This window comes from Episyrphus balteatus, chromosome 2 (genome assembly GCF_945859705.1).
Source record: "Episyrphus balteatus chromosome 2, idEpiBalt1.1, whole genome shotgun sequence".
Classification (NCBI taxonomy): Eukaryota; Metazoa; Arthropoda; class Insecta; order Diptera; family Syrphidae; genus Episyrphus; species Episyrphus balteatus.
The window spans coordinates 20,740,042-20,765,419 of NC_079135.1; the positions used below are offsets into that span (position 1 = coordinate 20,740,042).

General features: G+C 28.9%; 1 protein-coding gene across 3 annotated transcripts in view; it reads right to left on the bottom strand.

Moving 5' to 3' along the window:
- Positions 1 to 25,378, bottom strand: part of LOC129909069 (transient receptor potential cation channel subfamily A member 1) — a 67,058-nt gene that overhangs the window by 33,932 nt on the left and 7,748 nt on the right. For 2 of the 3 annotated variants that reach the window (XM_055986015.1, XM_055986014.1), the window contains exons 2-4: positions 20,408 to 20,552; positions 20,122 to 20,283; positions 166 to 322 (exon numbers count right to left, since the gene is read on the bottom strand). In XM_055986015.1, coding sequence (XP_055841990.1) covers positions 166 to 322; positions 20,122 to 20,283; positions 20,408 to 20,524 — 436 coding nt within the window. In that variant the 5' untranslated portion in view covers positions 20,525 to 20,552. Of the gene's footprint in view, positions 1 to 165; positions 323 to 9,142; positions 9,337 to 20,121; positions 20,284 to 20,407; positions 20,553 to 25,378 lie in introns of those variants that run through there. The other variant, XM_055986016.1, reaches the window with a different exon arrangement.

The window sequence follows — 25,378 nt, forward strand, 5'->3', positions numbered from 1 at the left end:
AAAAATTGGGCTTTCATTTTAGAGTATTGATTTTGTTCGTATCTATTTTTTTTTTTTACAAAACACGGAAATTGGATTTCAGGAAGGTAATTAAAAAAGTATACACTAAAACCACAAAAGACAACTCATTTATATGCAAATAGATTGATTTTTTTTTGTTCTTACCTCCTTGTTGGCGTTTTATAAACTCTAATATATTAACTCGGTTCCTTGCAGCTGCTTGATGTGCTGCCGTTCGTCCTTTGCCATCTCGTATTGATAGTCTTGTGTTGTCGCTTTGAAATAATCTGGTAAAATCTTCTAAATTTCCTGCTTCAGCTGCCTGTTAAATATAAAAAAAAAATAAAATAAATTTTAATCTACAATCTTCTTTGAACTTATTTAGGAATTTCTAAGAATTCCCCTTCTAAACCAAAAAATGATAAAATTATTATGAATATTTCAAAAAAATTTAAATATGTTTAGATTTTAGAAAACCTCACATAATGCAGAGAGAAATATTTTAGCAAAATAATAAATTACATTTCTCCTGCAGAGAGCAACATCATATCATTCTGCTTGTATCAACAAAGATAGGAGATAGGACAGGCTATTAATCAAAATTTATTGTGCATTACTGCATTGTGCACACAAAAGGACTTGCACTCGGTTGATGATGCAAATTTTCCTTCACTTCATAGTTTCTATTTTTCTATTTTTTTTTTTTTCATAAATAGAAAAATAATGTCTGTTCCACAGATTAAATACAAAATCTTAAATTTGTTTTGGTTATTTTTTAAGGTCAAAGAGTAAATCAATAATAAAAAAAAACATTAAAAGGATAAGTGCGACGGACTTGAAAAAAGTTAGTTTCCGAAAGGGTAAAAAAGTTCTGTTGAAAATATTTGTCTGTTGTTAATATTCGATAACGAACGATAACGAAAAATAACTGCACATCGATATTCATAAATGAGTAATACACAATTACATCAACAAACAAAATTTTAAGCAACGATTTTCCTTTTTCAAAATATTGATACGCAAAAGTTATTTCTTTATACAAAAATCAACTACAACCTCTCGGTAGACAACTATCTATAAAATCTTTAAAAATGTTTAAAATGAGAGAGCATTTTTTTTTTTTTTTAATGAGATTCTATTTTGTAGCGATAAACCATTTAGACCTTTTTATGGTAAAAAAATGCGTTTCCTAATTCTTAAAACCAACAAAAATGTTTAAAAAAAGTTACGCATACGCCATAGTGACCGCTCTAAGATAATATTTTAAAAATCTATTATATACCTAACCTGAAAACGAGTGATAAGCAAAATTAAGATTAATTGTATCAATAATTTGAAACATTTATTGGATGACAGCGGAAGGCCGAAAATGGGGTGGGGGAGAGAAAAAAGGGGTCGATATGAAAAAGTGCAGTTTAAAATTGTTCTTGACCCAAAAAAGTTATACTTTATGCAATTACATGTATGAATATTTTTTTACAATTAGGAGAAAGATGCGAACAGTGAGACAATCCATTTTTCTCTTTTCTGAAAATAAGCACAGTAACGCTAGTTTGGGTCAAAACGTTTATTTCCCCGTCTGCGTCTTTTAATTTTGTCCCGATTAAATTAAAGCTGTCCATTTTCCTACATCGTAAAATATCACACAAAATCAGGTGAAAGTAGTTTTTGGAGTGTTATAAAAAGAGTATATAACACAAAAAAAATCTGGTTAGTGGACAGAACTTTTTTTTACATATCGTCCCGTTTCTGCTTGAACCTCGTAAGTACATTTTTTCAAAGATTTGTTTTTTCTCTTAAACATTGCTCTAAAACTTACAGAAAGAATAGATACAAGGGTTTTAGTTTAGAAACAACTCAATCAATATGTCTTAAACATAATTTGATTTCCTTTTGTTCAATTCATATTTTTGATTTCAAGAAAAATGTATATTTCTTTTAAGAACTGAACAAAATTTGCTTTGTAGATACGTGGTTCACGCAGAAACGGGACGATATGTATTATATTTATATGTTCTTTCATAAAAAAATATCATGTAATTAGAATTCCTTCTCGTTTTTTGTAATTGAAGTTATACTTCTTATGGGAGGGTGAGTATGAAAATTTACTTTTTGACAAGAATGTCAAAGGGATTATGACGCGATCACCCTGGGTAGCAGGGCTGTCGTTTCACCTTTTGAGTAGGCAGTACTTTAGTATTTAAAAATGCAGTACGCCGCAGTACGGCAAACATAAAACACACAACACGTTGCAAGTTACATGTTTCATGTGGCAAAATGCATGTGGCAAGTTGTATGTGGCAAGTTGCATGTGGCAAGTTGCATGTGGCAAGTTGTATGTGGCAAGTTGCGTGTGGCAAGTTGCATGTGGCAAGCTGCATGTGGCAAGTTGCATGTGGTAATTTCCATGTGGCAAGTTGCCAGGGTTGCAAAAAGCTCACATTTTAGCTCAGCTCACAGCTCAGCTCAAATTTGAGCTAGCTCACTTTTGAGCTAGGTACCATAGCTCAGGTCATTTGAGCTAAGCTGAAAGTGAGATGAGCTGAAAGTGAGCGCCCCCAACTTCCAATGCCTATATCTCGGAATTTTTGAAGAAAATGAAAATAAAATTTTTGGTGCCAAAAGGTAGCGGGGACTCTAACCTACATTTGGGTACAACTCCCATCCCTGTAGGTCCACGCGTTCTCAAACCGGGAGGACTTAAAAGTAAAAAAAAAATAGGCACGATTCTGATAAAATAGGCATGATGTGGCGGTTTAACATGGAAGGGGATTTTTTAAAAATCTGATAATGTGCAAAGCGTAGGCCCATGACACAAGCTATCATTTGGCATCACTCCCAAAAATAGCTCTCAAGCGGTTTAGCTTCCAGGAGCGTTCAAAGATTCGGGGATTTTTCGAAAAAAAAATTTACCCCAACTTTCAAACGTGATTTTCTCGGAATTTTGAAAAAAGTCGAAAAACCGGATTGTACCGGAATTTTTTTTTATGATAAAAAAAAAATAGAAATATATTTACTATTAAAAAAACCAAGAAAAAAGATCACGAAAAATTATCTGTTTTATTTATAAAAATATCCATGTGTTAAAATAATTCCATTAATAACTAGAACCAAACATCTTAAGCTATTGTTTTTTATAAAAGTTTTAAATATGTTCATATTTCATTATACTTTCCAAATAAAAATCAATGTATCTCTCACCCATTACAGCTCAGCTCAGCTCACTTTAGCTTAGCTCACCCAACAGCTCAGCTCAACCATCAGCTCAGCTCAACCATCAGCTCAGCTCACTTTCAGCTCAGCTCAAATGAGCTGAGCTATGGTACATAGCTCAAAAGTGAGCTAGCTCAAAATTTGAGCTGAGCTGTGAGCTGAGCTCAGCTAACTTTTGAGCTTTGTTCAAGTTCCATATTGCTACTACTAGTGCTGAAGCACACACAATTCTCATAAAATTACCATATCGCACATTTTATGCGCAATTTATTTACTTTCGTTAACCATATACCGTACGTTCTGAACCGCACAACATGAGTAAATTTCACAGAATAAATTGAAAATACATGGACGCAAGGAGGATGAAAGAATTAATTTATTGTTCACTTGATAAAAATGTAAAAAAACTAAGTGTGGATTAATTACTTAATAATAGAAATTAAAAATATCAAATGAAATTCATTTACATAATACTGAATGAGAAGTATAACTTCAGTCGCGTGTACATGTGTACACACACTCTTTTTTTTATATTTTTCCGAAAAATGACAAAAAGTAAACAGTGAGACATTTTTAAAAAGCAAACAGTGAGACATAGATTTTTATAAAATCTATTATTTTAGCATGACTTTAATATGATTTCGTGGTGTTTTTTCTTTCGTTTTTTTTGGCTTTTGTTATTTTTTTTTTGTTGAAAAAATGGGTTAAAGTAACATAAATTAATTAATTATATAATACTTGTCAGTTACCTAATTATTTGACGTTTTCGTTAATTTTTTTTGCACCTAAGAATGTCTCACTGATCGCACCCCTTGCAAACATTTTAGTCCAATGTGGTGCTCTCATTCATTCTTTAACTACAAGTTTTTTCAACATTAAGATAAAATATGTCTTAAACTGACTTCAAAGTTTCGTTAAGCTATCTTGAAAACATTCTAAAATATACCAATTTAAAAAAAGGGTGTCTCACTTTCCGCACCTCTCCCCTACCTACCTCAAAAATATTGAGAAAAATGTCAATGATTGATTTTTTGTTTTTTATTTTTAACAAAAAAATAGTTGAATTTTGTAAAAAAAAAAATAGGTTTTTATGTTACACAAAGCTTGAATTTTGTTCAAAAATTGCCTGATATTGTTCAAAAAAGTTGATGAAATAATTTTGAATTTTTAAAATCTCAATAAACGATTTTTATGGTTGATATTTTCAATTTAAGATGGTGTAGGAAAAATTAGCCGCTATTGTATCAAAATAAAAAAAAAAAAAAAAAAAATTTTCAAATTATCTAAAGTACAAAAAAGAACAAAACTTATAAGAATATCTTAATGAACAAGGAAGATATTGCATTATGTAAAACTGCATTGCAAACATTTTCGTGGTCATATTATAAAAAAGAGATTATGACTTTTTGAACAATGTACATATAAAAAATGTAGTTTTCTGAACGAAACAAGACTTAATCTCAAGAAGTTCAAAAACATTGTTTTTTTTTTCATTTCGAAATTGATTTTAGGCATAATACATATTTGAAGTAGAACATGTTAGGGGAAGGTGGCCTAAAATGGCCCCCCTAAGGAAAATGTCCTATATCTCGAAAAACAGTAGCATTCAAACTTAAATGCTATATACTTTTCAAAGTTTAATTTATTACTCTCACATTTTTTTCATTTGCGAGTTGAAAAAGTTCCAAAAAGTATTTAATTTTTTTAATTTTCGAGACGTCTACAAATTTCACTGATTAAATTTACCCGGGTAAAATGGCACACTGTCCAAACATACGTGATTTTAAATGCAAAATTGAGTCAAAGGGCTTCTTTTCCATTTTTTTGGAAAAAGTGGTGCCTTATCCCCCCAGATCTTTCATCGAGTCATTCAAAACCCAGTTCATGTTGGTTGCTCGTCTCGTTTTTGTAGTTTTTGCAACTTTGAGTGTTTTGGATGCTTTTTTCCAGGTTTTTGACGGAATCAAGGGCTTTCCTCAGTCCAGGACTTCCTCTCTGTACATCGTTCATAAATAGCAACTATTTTCACTTTAAAAAAATGAAAAGGTGAAAAAAAATTTAAAATGACATGTGAAATAGGTATGCCATTTTACCCGAGCACTAAGTAGGCCATTTTGCCCATTTTGAGTTTTTTCAATTTAATTTTTACACCAAAAAATTTAAAATCGTTTTAAACTAACTTATTTCAGTAAATTAATAAGCAATACTTCATGCGTACCCACATTAACTTCTTTTTCCAAAATACAATGTTTTTTATACTTTTTTTTTGCAAAAAAAATTTCACAAAATTTTAACGCGTGTACTTTTTGATGTGGATAGCGACAGTTTGACCTGTCAAATTTCAAATAATGGCTTCAAGTTCCTGAAATTTCGTATATGTTGGTTTTGCCAGATAAATTAAAGATTCGCGTTCATAAAACTTTCTAATTATTTTCGATTCTACGATTTCTAGCAAGGGGGCCATTTTACCTTGGGGTGCCATTTTAGGCCACTTTCCCCTACAATAGGGGATAAGCTCTAAAAGAAGTTTCCTATGGCATTCACGCCCGGATAATTACCAGACCGGTCCAATACTTAATTTTTTTGTACCGGGGAATACCGTGACATGCTTAACTTTAATGGCAAGGATCGCATTTTGCATAAACATAGAAGCTCTAATCGTCTGGATAGTACGTAATTTTCTAAGATTTGGAGTAGTTTTTTTTTCGTAAAAGAACAGACAAGTACGTTAATCAAATAAAAAAACATCCTTTGATCATTATTGGCTGTGCTGCTATTTCAGGGAAAGGATGAGGTTCTTTTTATATCGTGGAAAACGCCAAAGCTCCAGACCAAAACAAAAGGAGCTTGGGAACGTTTTGATTCTACGATTTCAGAATAGGCTCGAGACTCGAAGCATCTATATCTATGCAAAACTGGATCCTTGCCATAAAAATAAGAATGTCACGTTATTCCTCGATATACAAATTCAAGTATTGGACCGATCTGATAATTCTTCCGGCATGAATTCCATAGGAAACGTCTTTTGGAGCTTATCCCCTTATGCACGTTATTTTGTATCAAAAAGTATGAATTCTTTGACTTTTTTTTGAGGCAAACCGTATCTACATGATAAGCACAGGTAAATGAGATAAAAAAAATTAAAGACATTTCGACAAAAACTTTAAAAATTTAGCAGCATGAACCAAAAAATTGTATTTTTTCGCTTGGGCCTAATAATATGGCAAGGCTTTTTGATACATTATAGTCCTGGTATATCCAATGAATTCAAAAACTCCGTTTGGTAATTTGATACATTGCTTTCATTTATGATAGGGTCAACCGATTTGTAGGCAAAACATTGTGCATTTATATAGTTTAAAATTGTTGCATTGATTTCAGAAACATTTTTATTTGTACCAGCCATTATTGCACGTTCACTCAGCCAAATATGATTTTTGTAATTTGTCTTTATACTTGGAAATACACTTTGAATCAATTCATTTTTTGAATTTACATTGAAAAAATTGTTTTGAATTGTAATTCGGCCTTTCGAATCAAGTGCCGCTATTCCATTAACAATGTCCAATAACTGCATAAATTACAATAAATTGGTTAATGTTCATTACAATAAACCAGTTTTTTCGGTTTAAATGTATTTTCAAACAGGTTCTGTTTTTTTTTAAAGTACACTCAGCGAAGCGGGTGGGGGTTAGCTAGTATCTTCATAATTAAACAATCAAACATTTCGAAATCCAAAGATATATTTTTTTATGAAAATCAGTTGAAAATTAGTTGAGACATTTTTTTAAACTTATTCAATCTAACACGAAAATTCTGAATTGCATCAAAACTTTGCAACGATGAACGAAACTAATATTTTTAAATTATATTTTGGTTATTGAACCTAAATGAACCAAAAGATCTATTTTTGTATCAAACAAGACGTAGGTTTTGTCTTAAAAGGAGAGGGAGCCATCTAAGATCCATGTTGCTAAAGCTGATATCATTGTTGAATTTTCTTACGAAATGTCAGATTATATTCCTGTAGCATTGCTTTGGACCAATTTTAATTTAAAATGGGCTCTTTTGAAGTTATTTGCTGAAATGCACTTTTTGCACTTTTTTCAAAATACTGGGTCGGTCAAAAAAGATTTTACATTATTTTAAGAACAAAATAGAAGATTACTCAACTAATGTATATACAAATTATTCTAATCTCTATTGTAAGCAGTTAAAAAATAAAATTAAGTCAAAAAAATATAAGAATGAAATATTTATCATTTAATGAATGTTTTTGTTCCATTATTGTCAAAAATAGACCCAGTAGTCACATACCTAAAATGTTTCCTTCATAGTCTACCCTATTAAAAATAAGTCGTCTACCTACTTAAAATAGTTATGTATTTGGTTTCGTTCATTTTATACAGCTTTTAAAGAAATCTAATTTCCCAAGGAAATTACAATATTTAAAAGATAAATTAATTTTATTCGACAGTTGAATGGCCTCACAGATTAAATAAACATAATAAAAAACTTTTTTAACACAAATTAAGCAATTTGGTAGAACATCCGGTTTCAAAATCAATTTTATGTTTTCTAAGAAGTTAATGGATCTTCATTTACTTTTGTAGCAGTATTTGTTAAACATCAAAATCTAAAACCATTTCCTGATTAATTGATTGATTTCTTGTGAAGACTGAAACATTACACATTTTAGATTTACAAACAAAACTCACAGAGGTATGATCTAATAGCTTTATTAGAAAAGTCCTTGCCTTGAGGCAAATATTTATCTTTATTATTAGGGGGAATCGAGATGAAGTCTACACCATTTGATGTATCAGAATATTCTCTTGAATGTGCTAAACCACTTTCCAGAAACAAAAAAAAAAAAAAAAAGAATAAAACAGCAGACTATAAAATCCAGGAAAATAAATAAAATACTTTAAAAGTGCATTCGTTTTCAGCAAAAAGTACCAACATTTTAAAATTTAAGATAGAATCTAAAAATAAATATGATTCAAATATTTGTTTGTCTCATATTGAAAGTTTCTCAGAAAAAAATTAAAATTTTCTGGGACATAGACGATATGTCGCCCAACTTTTATTTGGGTATGTGTTTATACTTCAAGATTATAGTGAGGACTGAGGAGACACCTTAAAGTTGAACGAACACCGTAAAGGTTTTACTAAAAATTATTTTTTATAATTTTATTTCAAAAGAACTAAATAAATTAGTGCCAAACGAAGTAAATAATTGAAATAAGTACACAATACTTTTTTCTGTCTGTTTCAGTCTCTTATTCAATCTCTATTTGAAATATATACGAAACTTTCAATTTGTCAAGGTAACAAGAAATTTCAGATGAAAATAATATTGACACTGTCAACAAATTAGATAATTCATCAGAAGAACAAAATACATACATGTTACATTGTTTGTTTGCCGATGTAAATTCGTTGATTTAAGGAGAGCATCCTTTGGTTCATCCTGCATTTGCAAAGCATTTCATGCACAAAGTAAATTCTACCTTGTACCCATTATCGTCATTCGTCACATGTAAGAAGTAAATATATCTTTGCATCATAGAAATAGTTTCTGATGCCAATTTTTGTTTTTTTTTTTTCTTTTTATTTCAACATTTGATGATTAGTGAAACACTTGAAAAAAAAATCCTTTTCACAGAAATAATTGCTAAAAACTATTTACAGTTCTTAACAAAAAACGAAATTAATGTAAATTAATTTAATTAATCCTTCTTTAAACTTTTACAAAAAATGTTAACTTTTTTGGATTCGTAATCACTTTCATTAAAAGCATTTAACTAATTAATTTTCAGAATTTACTAGCTTTGAGTTAACTTCGAACTGAAAAACTGGGCGATAGTGAAAGAGAACTCATGTAATTATAGAAAGAAATTAAAAAAAAAACTTAATTATTATTTACCATTAGAACTTCATCTGGTCGAATTTTAGGCCCCGGCACCAATTGAAAAACCCTAGTCCACTGTGATGGGGTTTTTAAAGCTGCAGCTACTGTAATTTCAGCTCCACGGGCACATTTACCAACGAGATAACGAAATGGGCGTCCCATATCGTTTTTATTTGAATTTTTCATAACTTGTGTATTTATATACATTTATGTTTATTTTTTTTAATTATTACTATTACTCATTTTTATCACTATTTTCTTAATTAGTTGTAGTTTTTATTTCAGTCACATTATCCTGTAGTTAAGAGTTATCCCCAAAAATTATTATTATTATATTTGTTGGAACTTCTGTTTCTTAATTTCTCTGAATACGAAGGCAAATTTACTTGTGTTTTTTTCTAATACAATTTTTTTTTAAAATTTGAATTTCAAAAACTCTATAAAACATTTTTCTCAAGTGTTAAAAAATTCAATCATATCTGTTGTGTAAGTTGAAGTAGCATTTACATTTTCGACTACTACTTTTCGAAATTAAATGGAGGCAATACTGAACGAAACTTTTAAGGTTTAACCCTGAATAAAATATGAATCGATGGATGGATTGGATAAAATTAAAATTTTGAAATTCTTTAAAAACTTTTTTGTTTCGACAAATTTCCTGTTTAAAATTTAAGGTAAAAAATATATAAATAGAATTTTATTCTATCAGTTAAGTTAGTTCAATTTTATAATTTCATCTATACAAACATATTGCAATTTGTAGCGAATTCCTTTCGAAAAATCTTTGATGATTTAAACCCTTTTTACTTTTTTTTCAGAACTAAACGATAAGTTTGAGTCTTAACACATTTTTTTCTTTGAAATAATCTTCTCTTAATTTATATTAAAATAGATAATAAAATGGATCACAAAGAGTAATTTCTAGGAAACTAAATTGAAAAGTATAAAAAATACGAAAATACTTTGATGTATTTTAAGGATGCACTTTAACAGAAGTGAAAAGTTTGAAATTCTTCTTATTAATTAATATCCACTCTTCACATTTGTTTTCGTTTTCTTGGAGCTAAATCAAGCAAAAAGATGTTGACCTTGAAAAGAAGTATCCCATTTAATTTCATGTAACAAAGAATGTTTAGAAAAAAAAAAAAATTGAAAATCGTTAGAGCCGTTTAAAAAAAAAAATGTTCATGTTTAAAAATTTTCTAACATTTTTCAATGAGAAAGTTAGTATGCCATTTTGAAGAAATATAATTAATCAACACTTAAAAATGAAATTTCGAAATAATTTATTGAACCGGTATCAAAAAATTGATTTTTCAAAAAAAAATATTTTTTTTTGTACTTTGAAAAATGTCAGCATTTTTAATTTTGAAGATTTTGTTATTATGAAAGCAAAATTTTTCTTAACAATAGCTGTGTTCTATTTTCCTCGTGATCCGGATCAGATCATTAATTTATTTGCGAAACAATAAAAAAACAAAATCCTGCTTTTGTTGTAAAGCTAATAAGAACAATGATCTGATCTGGATCACGAGGATAATAAAACACAGCTAATATTTAATTTTTTTTTATTTTTTCTGTATTGTAATTAATTTTTAGACAAGAATGTTTTAAAAGTCATAATCTTTGAAAGATTTTTAATATCTACATGTTTTGGTAATTTTTCATATTGAAAATCTCTTATCTTTAGATTTGGATTGAAAAATCATTTTTTCTTTTTGGAAAAAAAAACTTCTATGAATTTTTTCAACTATAAATTAAATCAAAATAAAATGTCGGTATATTGCAACTAACTTTTTAAATTTTTATATGAAACTTGAAAAAAGAAAGTCCAGTCATATTTTATTCAGAACCATATAAAAATGAAAAGGTCTTAAAGTTGTTCTTAAATACGGATATGTTTTTTTGGGATTCCGAGCATGAATTTGAAGTATTGAAAAATTCAGAAAAGGGACTGCTTTTTACTTGCGATATAGGTACTATATGTACATCAAGTTATGCATTCGTACAAAAAAAAGTTGAGATAACATTTTTCCATGACATTACGATGGTAGAGAATGCCAAAAAAGTGGGTCCCGGAAGTCCGTCTATCTGACTGTCTGTCTGTCTGTCTGTATAAGGAGCTACAGCCTAAATGGATAGACCGATTGACTTCAAACTTGGTATGTAGCATTTTTTGAAGACTCTCCAGAGGGGTTTTTGGAATTAATTTTTTTGGACCAAAAATAACGCTACTAAGTTTCAAAACAAGGTCTATCTTCTAATTAAAATATTTTTTTTTGAAAATCATTATTAACGGTACCTGCCATATAACCGTTTTTTTTTTTTTTAAATCCGATTATCTCTGAAACAGCTTATTAGATTTCAACGAAACTTTTTGTGAAGAAGCATTTATATAATTTTAATATAAGCCGAAAATTTCGAAAAAAATAATTTTTGGATTTTTAAAAAAATTTTGAAATTTTTTTTTTTTGAAATTTGAAATTGAATTTTTTTTTGAAATTTTGGTTTTAGATGTTGATTAGTGATTTCTACAAAATGGCATACCAATTTTATTTTAAAACTTTTTTTCCAAAAAATTATTTATAAAAAAACGGCTCTAACGATTTTGAAAATTTTTTTTCTAAAAATGCATCTTAATATATCAATCAAAACTGCTTTGGAGAGCAATTTGATTTCAGATTTTATGTTATTTAAAAAAAAAACGAATTTTATTTTTTTTTTGTTTTGTACCTATATTTTCCAAATTTATATATAAAAAGTCTTAAAAATTTAAGCAACTTTAACTCTAAGAGCAAGTTGGTGCGACTCAGTCGTGCATTTTATTTTTTTGGTACTGGGCTATTACTTGTAAAGCGAGCTTTTTTTTCTGAAAAACTGCTAGTTTTAAAGAGAACGAAAACGAAATCATTACCAACAATTTTTATTTCACCCAATTTTTATAATAAAAAAAAAAATAATTTTAGATTTTAGCACTATTTTCGTAAAATAACACAAAAGTTGGCTAAATTATGAATTTCTTTTATTCTACATACATAAGTCGTGCTTGTGAAAAAATTCCACTTCTCAAGCATGAGTTATATCTCAAAAACTAAATTTCAAAATTTTTTGAAAATTTTTTCAGTTTTTTTCGACGATTTCAAACTAATATTCAGGCTCAGTAGCCCAAAAAGCATAAAATAAGCTCGCAAAAACAATAAATTATACCAAAATTTTCTTTCTTTTAAAATATTTTACTCTATAATATCCACAAATGCTTATAATGAAGTATCTCTTTTATTGACTTGACCGAATGAGTCAATAAATCAACATAAAAGTAAACCGAAATCAACAAAATCATAAATCAACTTTTTTTCGATCCATTTTCAAAATTTATCGCAAACAAATATCATGAGAAAAATCCAGTCTAAGCAAAAATAAATTGTAATCATATCAACGTAATGTTATCTTTGCTTCTGATATACGAGTACATAATACGAAAAACAATCCGAAAATATATACATATTGAGGATTTGAAATATTGGTTGAAATAAATTTCCAATTCTGCACACATCTCAACTGTCAGTAGGAACCTACACCGCGAAAGGTGCATGGAAACCAAAAAATAAGTTCAAAAGGTAATAGCTATTTGGTGAAATATAAACCGCATTTCCTGCCTAGAACGACAATGATTTTTATCTAATGTTCTCTATACATTACATCATTTTATCTCAAAAAACGTATTTCCTTTTCAAGGTCTTCACGTAAATTACACACACAAAATAACGTGTGATATCCTTGTTTGAAATAAATTTATGTAAATCTCCATTGATGATTAAAGAAATAGGAATTTAAATTTCAAAATTAAACAAAAAAAAAAAGACTGTCTTAACTGGTGCATAATAGAAAGTAGATGAATATTCCAAAAATAATATCATTTTTGTCTCTGTGAATCACACAAAAAAACCACACACGATTATCCTTAACTACCAATAAAATTAAGCGTGCACTTATAACACATTAAACACATTTACTATATATTTTCTCACATTTAGTGCTAAATCAGAGGCCATTATTCAGTATTAAAGGATCTCCACACACTACACTCTTTGTGATATAAAAAAGACAAACCCAAATGAGTCCTTTGGACTCTTGTTTTCAAGTTTTTTGTTAAACCATTAATGAAGCTATTGTTTGAGGAATCGTGTGAGTTTTTTTTTTCTTCAATTATTTAGTAAGTGTTATCATTAAAAAAAATATATAATTTCTTGCAGGATAATGCGACTCACTTAAAATAATTAAAATTCACCCTAAATAAATTAACTTCACGTATACCTTTGCGCGAACTTAATGGACAATAAAATGGTTAACAACTTTTATTATTCTCAACCCTTATAATAATTGGCTTTGGGGGTATTCATTTATTCTTTATAACAGTAACACATTATTATTATTTGATGGAATAAGTAATTATGATTAATGTAACTAAGTTATTTCATTATTTTAAGGACACTCTTGTTTTGCATGATTTAATTTATTTAATTTCGATTATAACCGAAAATGATCAACAATTTTTTTTTACCGATAAGATGGATATGTTTTGATTATATATTTTTTTCTCTTCAGACAAATATTTCTTCCGATATTTTTTTAAATGTTTTCTATAAAACGACCGGTAATAAACTAAAATCTGCACAGGTTTGTAGATCCTTTTTATATAAATTTTGTCCTTAAATTTCTTGTTATTTTTATTTCATATATGTACATCACCACGAACCAAGGTTAAGGTGAGTTTTGTGCTTTTTTGTTTTTTCAATTGCTCGCTGTTCAATGAATGAAAATATAACACGAGAATACACTTTTTGAATAAGATGCTTGAAAGGAAATTGCCCTGTTTTTAACTTCTGCGCGTATCCTGTTTGAGGTGGATATAAAAATATATTGGTGGATATTAAAATAGAGGCAGCACAGAAGTTGATGCTGCTACTAGTGCTACTGCTTGCTGTTGCTATATTCAAATTTCAGAGGGATCTATGGTTTCAACAGTGCTTGTAATAAGAACTTTGTTGATTCACCGGGGGAGAATATATGAAATGTGAAACCAATTGACACACTTATGAAGATTCATTTTAAATCCATGAAATTAAAGAAAAATAAAGGAATTTTTTTGAATATGTGTTACAAAAATTTAAATTTTGGGATATTGTGTTTATGTTGATATGGAAATGGAGCTTTCAATTTTTATATTTGTTTTGTTATTTTTCTGCAACTGCAACGAAGACTTAAATTTAAGAAGACTGTTAGAATACAAAATGTACAGAATTATTTTAAATGTGGAATTAAGCACTTTTGCTAGCCTGCAACTTGAATTTGACTTTATCATTTACATTTGTAGTTTTTTAATGAAATCTATTTGACAATTTATAATTTATTATTTTAACATTTATATTGCACTATTTTATTTCTTTAATAAATAAAAAAAAAAAAATTTAAATAAACAAATAAAAAATATCCTTTTAATCTGCATTTAAACAATGTTTTTTTTTTGTGGTTCAGATATTAATTTTCATGGTTATTTCATTTTTTTGCCTTTGTTAATATTTGACTTTGAATTCAATTTTCTTCGAGAAGTAGTACCTACGTAATAAAAATGGTGTTTTATTTATTTATTCTTTTTGAGGCAACAATCATTGTTAAAAATCTTGTTCATAATTTTACCAAAAAAAAAATTATCCATTTAATGGAACTTGCAAAAACCTCCTATTTAAAAATTTAAAAAAAAAAATGTTTTTGTCTTAGATTCAAAAGGCTTTGGAGAAAAAAAAATATACTTAATATTTAAGGAGTACCTACCTACTTTTTTTACTTTTCCTTTTTACTAGGAAAAGATTAATATTTTGTTCGACAATCATGCCATTTACGAGCTTGCTTGCCCGTTGGCTATAAAATATGGTGCCTTCTAAGGTATTAAGATTTTTGATTGTAATGGAAAGTTCTCCTACAAATGCTTTTTTAAAATTATTACCTCAAAAAAATCGAAACAAACCAATATTAAACAAAGATCCGGGTAGTTCATGGTGTTTTTGCTCTTGAGGGAGCAAAATTAGAAAATGTTCTATAGCTTATAACTAGAGGACAAGTTAGACGCTTCTATACAATACCTTATTTATCGTGTTATGAAAAGTAATTTAAAAGTTATAAGGGAATATCACATCTTAAAATATAACACTCTTGGAGTCAGTGAAAAATGAATAAGATAGCTCATAATTTATAAATATAATCCTCTATAAAATTTTTGATGGTAAAAGGATACATAAAGGCTCAAAAAGAGGCAAACCAAAAATATTTAGCTCTCATGGTTTTTGAGTTATTGAATTTTTCACTGAAACAAGTAACAGATAAAATCTGAAATTATAAAAACAAAAGGTTTGACTGGCATCCAAATTTAAATTTTTTAAATACTCCTCAAGTTCGATTTTGTAGAGTCAACCGGTTTTTTGTTTTTTTTTTTTTTTTTTCAAAATTCCGGCTTAAATAAGACTGAAGTTAGGGGACAAAAATATGAAAATTATTATTTTTCATGATGTTCAAAATTGTAGTTAATTAAATGCTTATTTGTTATGGAAGTTTTGTAGCTCGTGGGTTAACTTATATTTCAATTTGAAAAAATGCACTTCCGTTTTGATCAATCCATTAGAGGGATTTTGAAAAAAAAATTACTTTTTAATTTTTTTCAGTAATTGTAGCTTTTGAAAACAAAATTTTGGTGCAAACGCTTTTTTTGTAGCTCAAACGCTTTTTAAAAAATTCAAGATTTTGTTAAGAAACCAGCTCAAATATGTACATATGAGCTATTGAAATAAAAAAAAATGCGAAATTCAAAATTTTTTCGCAAAAATTTGAAGTAGGTAACCTAAATTCCCATGAAACGCTCAAACTTCGATTTTGTAGCTCAATTAGTTTTCTTGTTAGTCGAGATTCCTCTAAAATAAGACGAAACTTCTATACATATTTTTCGGTAAAAATTTTCAAAAAAGTTGAATTTTCTAGTAACTTCTGTGTAGGTCGTGTATTAACAAATCGAAATAAGATGAAATTTGAACTTTTCTTGATTTTTTAACAATTAAAGTTGGACGTGAAAATTGTTGGTTTAGGAATTCAAGTTCTAAAAAACTAAATAAATAAAATTATTCCCACAATTTTGTTTTTACCAACAAGAACAACATTGTATGTATATGGTAGCTAGGAACACGGTTTATATTTCCTCATATTAATTTTCAAAATTTAAAATTAACTGTCAGGATTTGTCAAGTTTTCAGACATACAATGACCAATGAGTTAAAAAATTAATTTTTCGTTTAGAATATTCATATCTGGACTTGACAAAGAATAAATTTCCTGTAAGAATTAGAAAACCATCCATCAAAAGTATACATATAACTTTCTTACATACATAAATACATAACTAGGAAGGTGAATAACGATAAATAATTCTATTTCATGGGAATATAAATATGCTATGCTATTTCATAAAAATACTAAGTTTCAAAAGTATTTTTAATACGAAAGTCAAATATAAACCAAATTAGAAGGATCAACTAAAAACAAACAACTTAGGAAACTTTTGTTAAGACAGGGATCACAATGAACCTATATATTTTTGAAAGTTGTTTGCATGAAGCAAACACAATCAAAAGCTTACATCCTATTAGTATTAAAAAAGGAACCATACAAAATAAATCAAAATTATGTATTTGACAGGTTTTCTTTGTGAACTTTTTTTTGAACCAACAGCATGAACGATATCGTGTGTTGTGAACGAAGTGTGGAAATATGATGTGGTTTGTGGACTTGAGGACTGTTGTTCAAAGATAAGAAATTTAAGTTTGAATTTCTTTTAATTTTTATATGCTTTCATTCTAAAATGCTTGGAAGATGCTTTTCTGTTTTTTTTTTTCGTGGGGAAACCAATGAGTTTGATTTTTGTATAATTTTTCTAAGTTCAAATTTAATTTTCTTGTTTTACATGTTTAATTTTTCTTCTTTAACCGAAAAGCTTATGTTTCAAAACTTAAACTTTTTTTCCATCTAAACAAGGACCAAGCTCAAGTTTTTTTCTCTATACGAATAAAACACAAGTTTTAGAAAAACTTAACCTATTTCCCATTATAAATAGGTACCTCTTTTTCCCCTTCTCACCCCATTTGAGATGAAATTTAAAATTTCTGTTTTTTTTTTTGTCAAAAAGTGCAAACTTGATTTCTAAACAAAAAGTAATTTTTTGGAGGAAAAACTCACTCCTAATGGAGTTACAAAAGTGAAAATTGGCAATATTAGGAAACGACTTCGATTTTAATGATTTTTTCTACAGTAAAAAAAAATACAATAAAAATTTTATATAAAATTTCATAAATTTAATGATATTATCTGCTTTTTTTTAAGAAAAAGTCCTGTAAAGGAAAATTTTTCATCTTTTAATCACTAAAAATGTTTAGTTTGATGACTAGTTAAAAAAATCATTCAATTAACTTGTTTTTACTTGCGATATAGGTACTATAATATCAAGTTATGCATTCGTACAAAAAAAAAAGTTGAGATAACATTTTTCCATGACATTACGATGATAGAGAATGCCAAAAAAGTGGGTCCCGGAAGTCCGTCTGTCTGTATAAGGAACTAGAGCCTAAACGGATGGACCGATTGACTCCAAACTTGCTATGTAGCAGTTTTTGGAGACTCTCCACAGGGGTTTTTGGAATTAATTTTTTTGGACCAAAAATAACAATATCTGTCATACAAACATTTCGGAAAAGTTTAATTTCACGAAAACGGCTCCAACGATTTTGTTAAAAAAATTCAAATGTTAGTTTTTAGACAAGGGTTATCTTTTGAAGAAAAAAAATTTTTGAAAATCATTATTAACGGTACCTGCCATAGGACCGCTTTTTTCAAATCGGATTTTCGCAAAACTGCTTACTGTATTTCAACGAAATTTTTTATACAAAAGTATTTATATACTTTAAATATAAGCCAAAAATAAAATTTTGAAAAAAAAATAATTTTTGGATTTTTGAAATTTTTTTTTGAAAAATCAAATTTTCGAAAACGGGACATTGAATTTTTTTTTTGAAATTTTGTTTTTAGATGTTGATTAGTGATTTCTGCAAAATGGCATACCAATTTTATTTTAAAACTTTTTTTTCAAAAAATTATTCATAAGAAATTAGTTTTTTTTAAAAAACGGCTCTAACGATTTTGAAATTTTTTTTTTCTAAAAATGCACCTTAATATATCAAATAAAACTGCGTACTTGTTTTGTGGGGCGATTCGATTTCAGATATTGTTTTATTTTTTTGAAAAATGAATTTTATTTTTTTATTTTTTTATTTGTTTTTTTTGTTTTTTTGTTTTTACATGCCTACATTTCCCAAGTTTCTATATAAAAAGTCTTAAAAACTTAAGCAACTTGAACTCTAAGAGCAAGTTCGTGCGTAGGAGTTGCCGTTGTGTTCAAATAGTTTTTTTTTGTAGGTTTGAAAGCAATGTTTTTGTGAAAACCGTTACTAACGCTCAACCTAAAATTTTTGAAAAAAACTTTTGCTCACAAAAATCTTAATATTAATTTTTAAAAACAATTCCGTCGTAAAGATGGAAGTATTTTTAAATTAAGGACACATAATATATGATTTAAATATATTAAACTCGACTGCGTTTTATCCGTAACTTTAGAATACAAATCAAAAGTACACCAAATTATTGAAACTTCGATATTTTAAACTTTCCTGATAGCACAAAAATTCAAAAAAGTAATAAGAAATATTAAAACGAAATAATGTATTCAAACAAGTGGGAGATAATTATATTCCCAACAGCTTTGATCTTACAGAAGATATAGTTGATTTCACGTTTTTAAAAGTTAATTTCATTGAAAAAAAAACTAGTCTTCCTGTTTTGTCGATCCAAAAAATGCCTATTTTTTACGAACTTTTCTGTTCTTCAAAGAACCTGAAATGTATTTTAGATATATTTAAAACCCGACATCTTATTTTTTATAACTTTTTCTATGTTATTATTTTATTTATGTACGAAATCTTATTTTCTGTAAATAGAAGCCTTTTTTTCACCATAATTATGATATGTATGATAAAGTTCTGAAAATTTAAATATACATTTGCATAACTTTTTTCCTTCGTCTAAAACTTTTCTCAACATCAAGGAGTTATAAGCAATCAAAATAAGTCTGTTACTGGAGAAAACTTTCGTTAATGCTTACGAAGTAATTGTCTCTCAAAAATAAATAAAAAAGACCTATTTGTTTGCAAACTCAGCCGACTCGTTTGAAAATTAAAAGATCTTCAAGACATGACCAATATGATATGAAGCCAACTTAAAAACAGTTGGAAAATTATTCAACAAAAATGAAATTCTAAGAATGGACAATTCTCTGCACTTTGAATAAATGTGATACCTACTAAACTGTATGAACAAAAAGTTGGTCATTCAAAACCATTTTTGAGATGAAGTAAAAAACAATATCTTAATCTATATTTCTTATTTTACTTTAATCTTTATTTCGCATTAGACTCTGAAAATTTAATTTAAATTGAACAATGGTGAACAATGGTGAACACTTAACTTGGATAAAAATGGTTGAAAGCTTTCCTACGATTGAAAATATTCAATTTACTTAATTTAATCATCGATTGAAAGAAATCGTCATCAACCACGTGTTTCCAATGACAATAAAACAAAGACCAAGCAACTTGACCGTAAAATACCCCAAAGATTTAAAGTCCACTAAAAATTACAAGAAAAAAAAAAAACTAACAATAAACTCCTAAACATTTTAAGTTGTTTTACTTCCCCAGACATATTATAGCCAATCAACTTAACAAAAAAAAAAAATCACTTGAAACAATACACGAAATCAACTTAACCTTGATCCTTGAACGTGTTCCGTTTTCAATCTCTAGAACAGAATAGATAGAATTTATACTTCAATTACTTTAACTTACCCTCAATATTCTATACGGACTGTCACGAAGCAGACACACTTCTTCAACTGGTGGTTCTGATGGTAGAATCGACTCAAGTTCTCCACCACCTCCATTATTTTTTTGATTTTCAATGTCGGCTTTTCCATCGGGACGTTCGATTATCATAGACAATATCCAGAACTATTAGGAAACAATAGATAAATTGTAAAATAATAAGATTTAATATCAAACATGGATAACTCAAGGATATAATATTGTAGATTATAAGGATGGAAAATTTTATTGATTGTGTATGTATACTTACTCGACTTGTGTTTTTCTTTGTTTTTAAAACACTTGTGTCCATTGTTGTTGGAATGTGAAGATTTTCGGGTGAAATTGCCCTTGCTGCGGCATAAAATCCATTTTGCATCTTACGCATTCTGATTGTTTTAATTTGTTTCTGTTTGCTAGAATAAACAAAAAAATATACTTAAGATTGTGGGTTTGTTTGCAAATTTAAGAAAATATTGATAGAAATTTTATTTTTGGAAAACTATAAAATAAAATCTTGAATTATGACGATAAGAAACCACAGACGTTTACAATTTTTCTTTACCTCCGTCTTCGACATTTTAATAACAAACACAAAATTTATCAAAATCTAGTTATAAAATTTAAATAGTTTCTGTAGTTGGTAAAAACAAAGTTTATTATTCGTTTTTTTTTTCTATGAAGAAAAATGTTACTCATACACCACAGTGACCCTTTAAAACTTTTAAAACTTCAACACAATTCACCTGATTGATTTGCGATTGTTTAGAATTCTATTAAATTAAAGATTTAATAGTTGAATTTCTTAGAATTTTGTAAATGAGAACTTGGAATTTGAGAGCTCTTAGCATTGCGGTCTACAATTAAAGAAAAACTTAGATTACATAAAAAGAACAGCTTGTAACATGCGTACGAACAAAAAAAAATTAAAAGATTAAACTAAATTTAATTTTGCTAAAGTAGTTTGAATCCCAAAAAAATTACAGAATTTGTAAAATTAGAATTTCTTAAAAATATATAAAGGAAAAAAAATAATTGTAATGTTTCTTAGCTTTAAACAAAGTAAACGGTCTTATTTTATTCTATAAAGAAACATTTGTAGAAAATAAAAAAAAAAAAGAGTGTGTGTACACATGTACACGCGACTTAAGTTATACTTCTCATTCAGTATATGTAAATGAATTTCATTTGATATTTTTAATTTCTATTATTAAATTAATTAATCCACACTTCGTTTTTTTACATTTTTATCAAGTAAACAATAAATTAATTCTTTCATCCTCCTTGCGTCCATGTAGTTTTCAATTTATTCTGTGAAATTTACTTATGTTGTAATATGGAACTTGCAGGGTTGCTACAAAGCTCAAAAGTGAGCTTAGCTCAGCTCACAGCTCAGCTTAAATTTGAGCTAGCTCACTTTTGAGCTATGTACCATAGCTCAGCTCATTTGAGCTGAAAGTGAGCTGAGCTGTTGGGTGAGCTAAGGTAAAGTGATCTTATAGCTGTGATGGGTGAGAGGATACATTGATTTTTATTTGGAAAGTATAATGAAATATGAAGATATTTTAAACTTTTATAAAACACCATAGCTTAAGATGTTTGGTTCTAGTTATTAATGGAATTATTTTAACACATGGATATTTTTATAAATAAAACAGATAATTTTTCGTGATCTTTTCTCTTGTTTTTTACTTGCGATATAGGTACTATATATCAAGTTATGCATTCGTACAAAAAAAAAAAGTTGAGATAACATTTTTCCATGACATTACGATGGTAGACAATGCCAAAAAAGTGGGTCCCGGAAGTCCGTCTGTCTGTCTGTCTGTCAGTCTGTCTGTCAGTCTGTCTGTCTGTCTGTATAAGGAGCTACAGCCTAAACGGATGGACCGATTAATGCCAAACTTGGTATGTAGCGTTATTTGGCGACTCTCCAGAGGGGTTTTTGGAATTAATTTTTTTGGACCAAAAATAACGGTACTTGTCATATACCGATTTAAGTAAAATTGAAATATCTCAAAAACGGCTCTAACGATTTTGTTTAAAAAATTCAAATGTTAGTTTTGAGCTAAGGTCTATCTTCTAATGAAAAAATTTTTTTTTGAAAATCATTATTAACGGTACCTGCCATAGAACTGTTTTTTTCAAATCCGATTGTCTCCGAAACTGCTTATTCGATTTCAACCAAACTTTTTGTGAAGAAGCATTTATATAATTTAAATATAAGCCAAAAATAAGATTTTGAAAAAAATAATTTTTGGATTTTTAAAAAAATTTTGAAAATTTTTTTTTGAAAAATCAAATTTTCGAAAACGGGACATTGAATTTTTTTGAAATTTTGTTTTTAGATGTTGATTAGTGATTTCTAAAGAATGGCATACCAATTTTATTTTAAAACTTTTTTTCCAACAAATTATTTATAAAAAATTAGTTTTTTAAAAAACGGCTCTAACGATTTTTAAAATTTTTTTTCTAAAAATGCATGTTAATATATCAATCAAAACTGCATACTTGTTTTGGAGGGCAACTTAATTTCAGATTTTATTTTATTTTTTTTTTAAACGAATTTTATTTTTTCTTTTTCCAAATTTCTATATAAAAAGCAACTTTAACTCTAAGAGCAAGTTCGTGCGACCCAGTCGTGCATTTTATTTTAATAGTAAATATATTTCTATTTTTTTAGTAAAATATTTCTTTTTTTATCATAAAAAAAATTTCGGTACAATCCGGTTTTTTGACTTTTTTCAAAATTCCGAGAAAATCGCGTTTGAAAGTTGGGGTAAAATTTTTTTTCGAAAAATCCCCGAATCTTTGAACGCTTCTGGAAGCTAAACCGCTTGAGAGCAATTTTTGGGAGTGATGCCAAATGATAGCTTGTGCCATGGGCCTACGCTTTGCACATTGTCAGATTTTTAAAAAATCGCCTTCCATGTTAAACCGCCACATCATGCCTATTTTTTCAGAATCGTGCTTATTTTTTTTTTACTTTTAAGTTCTCCCGGTTTGAGAACGCGTGGACCTACAGGGATGGGAGTTGTACCAAATGTAGGTTAGAGTCCTCGCTACCTTTTGGCATCAAAAATTTTATTTTCATTTTCTTCAAAATTCCGCGATATAGGCGTTGGAACGCTTTGATCTAGAGACAGGGGAGTGGTGCCATATGAAAGCTTATATTCTCAGCTACCCGATAGTGGTATAATCCGGTTTTTCGATTTTTTTCAAAATTCCGAGAAAATCGCGTTTGAAAGTTGGGTAAAATTTTTTTTTCGAAAAATCCCCGAATCTTTGAACGCTTCTGGAAGCTAAACCGCTTGAGAGCAATTTTTGGGAGTGATGCCAAATGATAGCTTGTGCCATGGGCCTACGCTTTGCACATTGTCAGATTTTTAAAAAATCGCCTTCCATGTTAAACCGCCACATCATGCCTATTTTTTCAGAATCGTGCTTATTTTTTTTTTACTTTTAAGTTCTCCCGGTTTGAGAACGCGTGGACCTACAGGGATGGGAGTTGTACCAAATGTAGGTTAGAGTCCTCGCTACCTTTTGGCATCAAAAATTTTATTTTCATTTTCTTCAAAATTCCGCGATATAGGCGTTGGAACGCTTTGATCTAGAGACAGGGGAGTGGTGCCATATGAAAGCTTATATTCTCAGCTACCCGATAGTGGTATAATCCGGTTTTTCGATTTTTTTTCAAAATTCCGAGAAAATCGCGTTTGTAAGTTGGGGTAAATTTTTTTTTCGAAAAATCCCTGAATCTTTGAACGCTCCTGGAAGCTAAACCGCTTGAGAGCAATTTTTGGGAGTGATGCCAAATGATAGCTTGTGTCATGGGCCTACGCTTTGCACATTGTCAGATTTTTAAAAAATCGCCTTCCATGTTAAACCGCCACATCATGCCTATTTTTTCAGAATCGTGCCTATTTTTTTTTTACTTTTAAATTCTCCCGGTTTGAGAACGCGTGGACCTACGGGGATGGGAGTTGTACCCAAATGTAGGTTAGAGTCCCCGCTACCTTTTGGCATCTAAAAATTTTGTTTTTCATTTTCTTCAAAATTCCGAGATATAGGCGTTGGAAGTTGGGGCGCTCACTTTCAGCTCAGCTCAAATGAGCTAAGCTATGGTACCTAGCTCAAATTTGAGCTGAGCTGAAATGTGAGCTTTTTGCAACTTGCCACATGGAAATTACCACATGCAACTTGCCACATGCAACTTGCCACATGCAGCTTGCCACATGCAATTTGCCACACGCAACTTGCCACATACAACTTGCCACATGCAACTTGCCACATCAAACATGTAACTTGCAACGTGTTGTGTGTTTTATGTTTGCCGTCCTGCGGCGAACATTTTTAAATACTAAAGTACTGCCTACTCTAAAGGTGAAACGACAGCCCTGCTACCCAGGGTGATCGCGTCATAATCCCTTTGACATTCTTGTCAAAAAGTAAATTTTCATACTCACCCTCCCATAAGAAGCATAACTTCAATAGCTTCTTTTCAAAAACGGCTCCTATTATTTAATGATTAAAGCGGCTTAGGGTTATTTGGTAATTTTTCAAAGGACTAGGCCACTGATGATGCTGGGAAAAAGAGTGTTTTTTATAATTCATTTTAAATTGAAAAAATTTAAGTGTAACCAAAATTTTGTATACAAAATACAAATATGAGATAACTTCTCTACAAAGAACTTCCGTACGTGGAGTAACACTAATTCAATATATTGCGAGTATTTTTGTTTTAAAGTGTTAAACGATTTTAAAATTTAGTTCAAAAACTTTAAGGGGGGAAATCCCTCTGGACAACGGGTTTTTCAAGAATTTTTTTGCAAAACTGAAAGCATTAATTAAAATTTGGAAAAGTTCATGATATTATTGACATCATGAATTGTTAGAACAATTTTTTTGAAGTAATAAAAAAACAAAATGGCGGCTTTAAAGCTGTTTAAAGTTGATGCCTTGCGTTTGCGCCGTGCAATGCCCAGGTCCAGTAAATTATTTATAATCAAAAGAGAAATTTTTTTCCATTAAAATATATTTATACGAATTGCATGGACCTAAATTTAGCAAAAAAAAAAAGTGTAAACTAAAAATTAGAGACCAAAAAAACACAATGTTTTTTTATAAACAAATTGTTAAAAAAAATATTTATTGTGAAAATTGAATTGAACTTTTAGGTTCATGGAATGACCAATGAGTTAACGAGTAATTTGCACTTTATTTCAAGTCGATAGCTTCATTA